Genomic DNA, 8750 nt, shown 5'->3' on the forward strand with positions numbered 1-8750 from the left:
CGTGCCACTAATACAGCACTTAGCAGACCACTTCAAAGATGTCTGCCTCTTTTCGGTGGAACCTCTGTCGGCGTTCTCGGGAGCTCTGGAACGAGTGAGTTTGATGTGACGTCTGTAACGCTCACAAAGACCCACAGCTGCAGACGTGGGTGTTGTGTGTCTTTGTGCCGTCTACCTGTCTTTGTTCTGACTAGGACACATCGTCATTAATCCTTTCTCGCTTCGTATTTGTGCATGCACAGTAACGCTCCTGTGCTCCTGTCTGCTCCCCTCAGGCAGCAGGCTCTGCTGGCAGCCATCAGTGAGAAGGATGCGAACATCGCCCTGCTGGAGCTGTCCTCCTCCAAGAGGAAGAAGTCCCAGGAAGAAGTGATGGCCCTGAAGAGAGAGAAAGACAAACTCATGCACCAGCTCAAGCAGCAGGTACATCCACCGAGCTGTTTATGTGTGCGTATGAAGGATGAATTACTTTCACAGCGCTCCTGCTCCGGGAGGCTGACCGGCCTCCAGTCAAAGCAGCTCCACAAACTCAAACCTGCTGCCGAGGATGAAGCACCGAAGCAGCCTCACGGGCAGACGACTGAACCTCAGAACGAAGACCAGATAGAGGTTAATGATCCGTGGTAGTTAACAGAGTAGACTTCCTCCCCTCGAGCCACATTTACTGCGTTCGGTCGTCATAAACCAAACCGGTCGAGCGGAAGCCGTGACAACGCTCAACAATCACGTTGCAATCAGAGTCACTACATGCACTCAAGTTGCAGACGTTGGTGTAATTGATGAGTCATGGGTGGACTTTTCTTTCTCACATCATCAGGTCAGAGGTAATTTTCCCAGAATACACACCCGCATACCAACGCACATGCACCTATTTCCCAGAGTGTCCTGGCTCTCAGTGCAGCCGGAGGCAGATGAAGCTCTGGTTGACCACATCAGTGACTAACAATAACGATAATGAGCCAACAGCAGGGAGTCTGCATGTATTGTCTCCTGAGTCACAGGGGCTTCTGGGAAAACACGCCGTGTTTAAAAGTCAACAGATGCAGTGGCCGGGTGCGCACTTTAGTGCAGACTTATATTTTAGTTTGTGTCTCGTAAACAGTAAACAGTTTCTAGGGGGTGCAATTCCATTCGAGGAATTTCAAGGAAAGCTTATTATCTGTTTATCGCCATTGGATGCGTCATGTTTTCCCCTCTGGGGAAGCGGCAGTTAAAGTCCACCTGATGATGTGAGCGGCTCTAATTGCAGCTCGGGCCTCAGCGCAGGAGAGGAAGCAGAGGATGGGATGGGAAAAGAGGGCGAGCAGCCCATCAACCTTCATCGTGTCCTCTGTCTCATACATGCAGGCCTCTGAGAACGTCTGCAGGCTAACATGCACATGGATCCATGTGAATGCTGCCATAAGGAGTCAGAACCAGCTCTCTGCAGGTTTTATTGTCTTCTGACCCGTTGACACACACATCAGGATGCGTTGCCTCCCTCAGCTCCACAACAGCGGCAGCAGAAGGAAACTGATCAGGAAATGCCGAAGAATTATGAGTCTCATAAGAGAAAGCTGATATGCAGACTGCAGATAGATTTACAGATAGCGGCGCCCCGAATGACCCCACAGCCCTCTGTTCTTATGCGCCGTGTGTGTGTGTGTGTGTGTGTGTGTGTGTGTGTGTGTGTGTGTGTGTGTCTCTTTCTCAGACAGTTTGCTTCCCTTCGAGGCCCAGACACACACACATAAAGACACACAAACACACACACAAGAAGAGTGTGAGTTCTTCGAGTGGTCCCATCGTAGTGATGGATGAATAAACTCACTGGTGCTTTGAAGCTGAGGAAAGATGGATTTATAATAACACGATCCCTAAAAGGTCTGCCATTTTTATGTCTCTCTCTCTCTCTCTCTCTCTCTCTCTCTCTCTCTCTCTCTCTCTCTCTCTCTCTCTCTCTCTCTCTCTCTCTCTCTCTCTCTCTCTGCTGAAAACACATATTTTGTGTTCTTACAGGTTTGAACATTTAAAACAACTGATGTAAAACATCTGCCTGCTTTTTCAGTTTCATGACAATGTCACATGAACAGACACACACACACACGTAGTTAAAGGAGTGTGTGTGTGTGCGTGCAGCCTCTAGTGTGTTGTCGTCCTTCAGCCTCTCGTGTGTGTTAAACAGCTCGCTCTGATCAGGACAGGCTGGTGATTTACAGAGCGCTCCATTGAGCACAGCAGGGGGTCAACGCCGCCATGTTTACACCAGCAGCTACACACACACACACACACACACACACACACACACACACACACACACACACACACACACACTGCAGACCAAACCTGTCATGGTGACAGATGTTGACGCAGCCTCTCCTCCTGCAGCAGTGTCACTGTGTGTGTCTCTTTCTGCTGGACCACAAGACGCATCACAACCAGCACACTGACATCTTTTATGCACTCACCTTCCTCACACAGGCGTCCAGGAATGTGTGTGTGTGTGTGTGTGTGTGTGTGTGTGTGTGTGTGTCTTTGAATGGGCTGGATGGCCACATGTGCGCTGCCCTGACCGCACAGTGAGATTCTTCCAGAAGCAATTCATCACATCATTCAATTGTGTTTTTGTCTCAGCTCATTAAACGTTAACTACACACACACACACACACACACACACACACACACACACCCTCACTCGCTCACACATATATGCGAACACATTCCATGACAGTTGGCATCACATCTACTAAACCTGGTTGTAATTAGATGAACAGGAACATTTAACTTGTTTTTTTTAATTAGCAGCAAAGACTAAACACACATCAACATTTTTGACCCTCAGCTTCTAATTACATGTGATAATATTTCTCTATCAGCGTTAAACAGCGTCGGTGAGCGTCTGAAGCTCCTGCAGAGAGACCTGCAGCACAGGACTTACATCAGCTGCACGGCGTATGACAGTCATCACCTCTCCTTAATGACAGGTGCCAGCTGTGTAACTGGTGCGTTGAGGCCGGCTCCTCCCCATCACACCTGCTGGTGTGAACACCTGAGGTCACAGAGGGCCGGCCGCACACCTGAACCCGGCTTTTAGCTCCTCTAACCACTGGTCTGGTGCCTCTGTTGTCTGGTTCCTCCTCCATCCCTCACTCTTCACCTCCGTCTCTCTCTTTCGCTCTCGCCGTGTCGTCGGTGTTCTCGCCTTATCTGACCAGCTCTTCTCCAATTTAAGCTAATTGCTAACCTCTTCCGTGCTAGCCGCGTCCTCTCCTGTGATCCTGAGCGGCTCGTTCCTCAGTCATCAGACTCTTCATCTCAGCAGCGACGTCTCCGGGCTGCTGTCACACCGTCTCCCTCCCGTCTTCCCAGATGACTCGGCTTCTCGTTTCTTCCTGCTCTGTCTGTTTCTCATTCAGACAAAGAAAGCTACAACTTTTTGGAGGAGAGGTGTTTGCATGTCTTTCCTTGGAATCATCTTCATCAAACACATCTGTGTCCTTCCTCAGGAGACGTTGAGCCTGTCGCTGTATCTGCTGTGTGTCTGTCTGCCAATGGACTTCAGCTGATTGTGAGCGTCCGTCATCTCTGTTATCGCTCTCTAAGGCAGCAGCGCTGGCGAGATGACAGCCTCGTCCACAAATACACACAAATGCACAAACAAAAGACACACACGTGCTCACCAATGTTCAGGCGTGCAGAAGAAATACACATTTCAGAGAACTTTTAATCGATGACATCTAAGATGATGTTGTTTCCCTCGAGCAGGACGCCTGTGGCCCGACGCTCCATAAAACACTCACGAGCTGTCTTTACTAGGAATTACTAATCCAGTGAAATGATAATCTGCAATACAGATGACGTTTGACAGACTTATAAAACTTTCATCAGGCACTCCGACTCCCTCGATTTATGACCTGTCAAGTGATGTTCGCAGCACCGTCGTTATCCTCCTCGATGGCTTTCAACATGATGTCGCCGTCCAAGAATCCTGTAATGGGAACATTTCTAAGAACAGACGAGCAGCGCTGGAGAAATGAAGGAGCTCGTGGACGCGTTGTAATCTTTTTCTTGTTTGTGTCCTTGTTGTTTCGTCAGACTCAGAGCAGAATGAAGCTGATAGCCGATAACTACGAGGAAGATCACCTCCACCCTCAGCATCATCCTCATCATCCTCACCACCTGCATCCAGTGAACATGCATCACCGCAGCCTGCCGAGAGGCCCCGCCCCCCACGCCAACCACCGCGCCCCGATGGACCAGGTCAGTACGAGTGTGGACGCACACACACACACACACACACACACACACACACACACACACACACACACACACACACACACACACACACACACACACACACCAGTGTGAACTTGTTTACACAAGCGGACATGTTTTGAGCTCTCATCTTCATGCTTTTTTAAGTCGGTGCAGTTTCATATTTGTCGTCTCCGTCTTCAGTCGGTTGCGGTCGAAGTCGGCCGCATGAATTCCCTCCTGTCCTCTCGTCTGTTTTCTCTCAGCCACATTAGTTCCTGCCAAGTCAGTTATTCATATCACTGAGATAAGAGGCCCGAGGGGAGAAGCTGCCACGGGAGAGTTTCTGATCGATGGCTTTTGTGTGTGAGATTAGTTTTTACATCCTTCAGCTCTCGTGAGCTGCTCTGAGTCTCCGTATCAAACACAGACGGCTTCAGGAAGACTTTGTGAGTCTGTTTGAAGAGCTGCTGCTGCACAACGTGCTGCGTGTTTGGTGAGCGTGCACGTGTCCACGCTGTGGCCGTGTGCATGACCGTACCTGTGCGTGTCCAGAAGCACACGGAGGTGCACACCTGAGTCTCTGTTGATGCTTCGCAACAAGGAGGCAAACTTCAAAGACAGGCGAAGAGTTCAGAGTCTGTCCAAGAGCGAATAAAAGCGTTTAGTTCTTGAAACGCAATATAAACTCATCAAGGCTCTATTGTTACAGGACGCTGTGAGCGGGGGATTCCACCGAGGAAGATGAAGTGTGTGTGTGTGTGTGTGTGTGTGTGTGTGTGTGTGTGTGTGTGTGTGTGTGTGTGTGTGTGTAATGTTTGGGGATTCAAGAGGAACACCTGGGGATTTCCACTTCAATTCTATCTGATATGCACATTTATATTTATGAATGTTTCCTAAACTGGAGTGAAACATGCACCGGGGATCCCCTCACTTTACACACACACACACACACACACACACACACACACACACACACACACACACACACACACACACACACACACACACACACACACACACATGCTTTCTATCGCTCTCATTATTTCTATCGTTTTCTCCACTCGTCACTTTGCTTTTGACACTTTTCTTTTTTCATGTCCTGTGTGATCTTCAGTAGTTTTTATTTTTTTATTTCATGTAATATTCATGAGGGATTTTTCTCTCACACATGTTTTCTCTGCATGTCGTTCCTTCAGTCCTTCCTCTCTCCGTCTTTCCAAATGTAAATGTGGTTCAGCTCGTTGCCGGGTCCAGGACGCCACGTGAAGGATGATTGATGATGATAATGATGATGATGATGATGAGGGTCTGCACACTCACCCTGCAGACCACAATGCCGCTCCAGCGAGAACCCTGAATAACAGAACAGTGACCAAACTCACTTTTTTTGTTGCATTTGCCCAAACGCAGACATGTAGACACCACATGAAAACCAGCTGGCAGGATCCAGAGTCCTGAGCAGAAGTGCATGCAGCGGATAGAGAACACACAAACACGGGACTTCAAGGCTTTCCATGGAGCCAAACCACATGTCGATCAAAGCTCAGTGCTGCGACGAGTGAGTCCGTCCCAGTCCTCTGACTCTACTTTCTGTCCTTCACTTCATGGGATGGACTTTCTGAGGACAGGTGAAGTCTAACCGGAGGAGACAAGCGCAGGAAGTGGATTTATCCTCTGGAGATGCAGCCGAGGCCCGTGTCCCAGCATGGAGGTTGTGCAGTTTGACGGGCGTGTTGTGTTCACGTTGTTCTCATTTAGCCGTGCCAGCACTACTGCCAGATACTTGGCAGCGGCCTCGGAAGGAAATAAAAAACAGCAAGTGTTTATCAGAGACAGAATTATACAACCTTTTCTTTTGTGTTGTTGCTGCTTTTTTCTAAGCCGTAACATGCTGCCTGCTTCAGGTTTATGAGAAGTAGCATATGGTGTGTGTGTGTGTGTGTGTGTGTGTGTGTGTGTGTGTGTGTGTGTGTGTGTGTGTGTGTGTAACCTGGCAGAATGACTGGTTATAAGCTTGGCTCTGTTTACAGGGCCTGTCACAGCCATTAACTGCATGTTAGCATTTAGCATCTAGCATGTTCCATTGAAAGGCCGTCACATCTTTAGCCGAGCTGCTTAGGTGTCGCCTACTGAGTTTACCGAGCTTGTCACAACCACTCAGTCCAACCAGAGCCGCTGTGGGCTGCAGCCAAGGCCCTCGTGTGTGTGTGTTGTGTTGCTCTTGTGTAGCATGGACTCAACTTCGCCGTAGCCGAGTTTAGCATTATTCAGGCAAGAGCTGGGCTCCGCTGAGCCGCCAGCTCGTGCTAACCATTGTAATGCTAGTGTCTGAGTGAGTTAGTCTTCCTGCTAGCAGCGCTCTCGTCTGCACAGTTTCAGCCCTGAGGAAAGACCTTCTGTGTTCACTTATGTGGTTCCTCACTATTTCACTGAGGAACGCATTCATGATATCATACACAAGCTTTGTGAATGAGGACCATGAACAGGCGTGTTTTGATGAGAATGCACAGGTGAACCATGCACTTATCATTCAGGCGTGTTAGGACATAACCAGCCAGCGTTTGTGCTTTGAATGCCTTCATTCAAAATGAAGCTTGACTTTGGACATGTTTTATAGATTGATGATGATGATGACGCATGTTTTCTATGTTTTTCTGACAGGACGATGAAGAGGGAATATGGGCATGAGGACCATCTTCATGGAAACCCTCCATCCATCCGTCCACAGTGAGTGTGTGTTGCAGCTATTGTACATTACTTCTACATGTGAGCGTTGGAGCCGTGTTTGCCGGCGTGTAGGACTGCGTCTCTGCTCCAGATATTTTAATGATCCTCCACACAATAGGCTTCTTCAGTGGGCTCGAGCGACCATTAGCCGGGAACATCGACGGCACCACAAGAACCGCAGCATTACCGAGTCCGACAGAAGAGAGCGTAATAGGAACCGGCTCCTATTCGCTCATGAACTCCAGTGGAGTAAAGCCTCGTGCGTTCAGAGGTCCACTGTCTCTCTCTGGAGCGCCGGTGTGCTGCTTGTGCCGCATGCTGTGCTGAAGGTAGCCGTGTGGTGTTAGACCAACACAAACCCAGCAGCCCGAAGAGAGCAAACCAGAGCCCAGAGGTGATAAAAACGACATAATGAGAAAAACCAGAGATGGACGGGTCTCCCCCTCCCGAGCGTTTTATTCAGTCGCAGTTTCACCGCAGCACCCGCCCTGGTGGTGCCAGTGTGTGGAGTAATTAATGCAATACAACGCAGAGCAGTCATGAAACCTTTTTTTAGGGATGCAAGCTGAAAAAACATAAAATGAAGAATGCAGAGTCATAAAGGATAATGCCTGCTTTGGGGGTTTTATATCGAAGCCCCCCCATCGACTCAGGATGCCTTTGAACGCAGATGTGCTGAAAGACGTCCGTGCAGAGAGGCTGATGCTGAGCATGGAGCTCACAGACCTGAGTGTAGGACAAATAAAGACATGCAAATGTACACCAGACACAAAGGGGGGGGGGGGGGGGGGGGGGAGATAGAGAGAGAGAGAGAGAGAGAGAGAGAGAGAGAGAGAGGGAGAGAGGGAGGGAGGGAGGGAGGGAGAGAGAGAGAGAGAGAAAGAGAGAGAGAGAGAGAGAGAGAGAGAGAGAGAGCAGGGAGAGGGAGGAGAGAGAGAGAGAGAGCCAGACAGCATTGTGCACTCATAGTTTCCAGTGCATCTCCTTCTTTTCCCCAGTAATCCACAGGTGGACCATCACAAGAAGACTCTGTCTCTAACCTCAACGTCTCACTGCTCGTGCACTTTGCCCCAGAGCCGCTTCTGGGATTAAGAATCCCAGCAAATGGTTTGTGTTTCTGCAGCGCAAAGCTTTAGTGTGTTTAGCTATTCTGTTTGTGTGTGTGTGTGTGTGTGTGTGTGTGTGTGTGTGTGTGTGTGTGTGTGTGTGTGTGTGTGAGAGAGAGGGTTGCTGAGCTATACAGTGCCGAGCAGCCCACATAGCCTATAATCCAGTCCATGTGTGCTGAGAATGCAGCAGTGTCAGGATTCACCGTAATGAAACAGACCACACTGCCCCCTTTCTCTCTTTCTCCCTCTCTTTCCATCTCTCCATCTCTTTTCCATCTCTCCTGTTCTTTCCACCTCTCGCTAGTTTTTTTTTGCTCTCCGGCTCTAACGTATATTACTTCAAAGGTGAAGCGAGAGCTGCATCCGTGACGAGCTCACTGCTTTGGTATCTCCAATCAGATATTGTTATGGTGTGTGTGTGTGTGTGTGTGTGTGTGTGTGTGTGTGTGTGTGTGCATGCATGTGTGTGCGTATTAGCGCTTCTTATCCCGATCTAATAGAATAAGCCAGGCATATTAGCCTTTAGCACAGAATGGTGTTGTGGCTAGCGATATCAGTGCTGCTCATCTATCCTCTGCTGTTATTCTGGCAGCGCGCGACGTGAGCGCAGCTAACGGGTATTAGCCGTTCTCTATGGGAGAACAGATGGGAGCCATTTAGCGGTGTGTAGCTACAGCG

At 49.2% G+C, this 8750-nt stretch overlaps 1 protein-coding gene across 1 annotated transcript in view; it reads left to right on the forward strand.

The window, feature by feature from the left end:
- The window catches only part of LOC137799888 (ERC protein 2-like), a 39050-nt gene extending 32087 nt beyond the window's left edge, over positions 1–6963 (forward strand). The window contains exons 3-5 of the mRNA XM_068596743.1: positions 276–423; positions 4075–4239; positions 6898–6963. Coding sequence (XP_068452844.1) covers positions 276–423; positions 4075–4239; positions 6898–6924 — 340 coding nt within the window. The 3' untranslated portion in view covers positions 6925–6963. The remainder of the gene's footprint in view (positions 1–275; positions 424–4074; positions 4240–6897) is intronic.
- Positions 6964–8750: the final 1787 nt, after the last annotated feature.

The sequence above is a fragment of the Clinocottus analis genome, unplaced genomic scaffold, assembly GCF_023055335.1.
Source record: "Clinocottus analis isolate CAN_PGR_092001 unplaced genomic scaffold, fCliAna1.0.p SCAF_100, whole genome shotgun sequence".
Lineage (NCBI taxonomy): Eukaryota > Metazoa > Chordata > Actinopteri > Perciformes > Cottidae > Clinocottus > Clinocottus analis.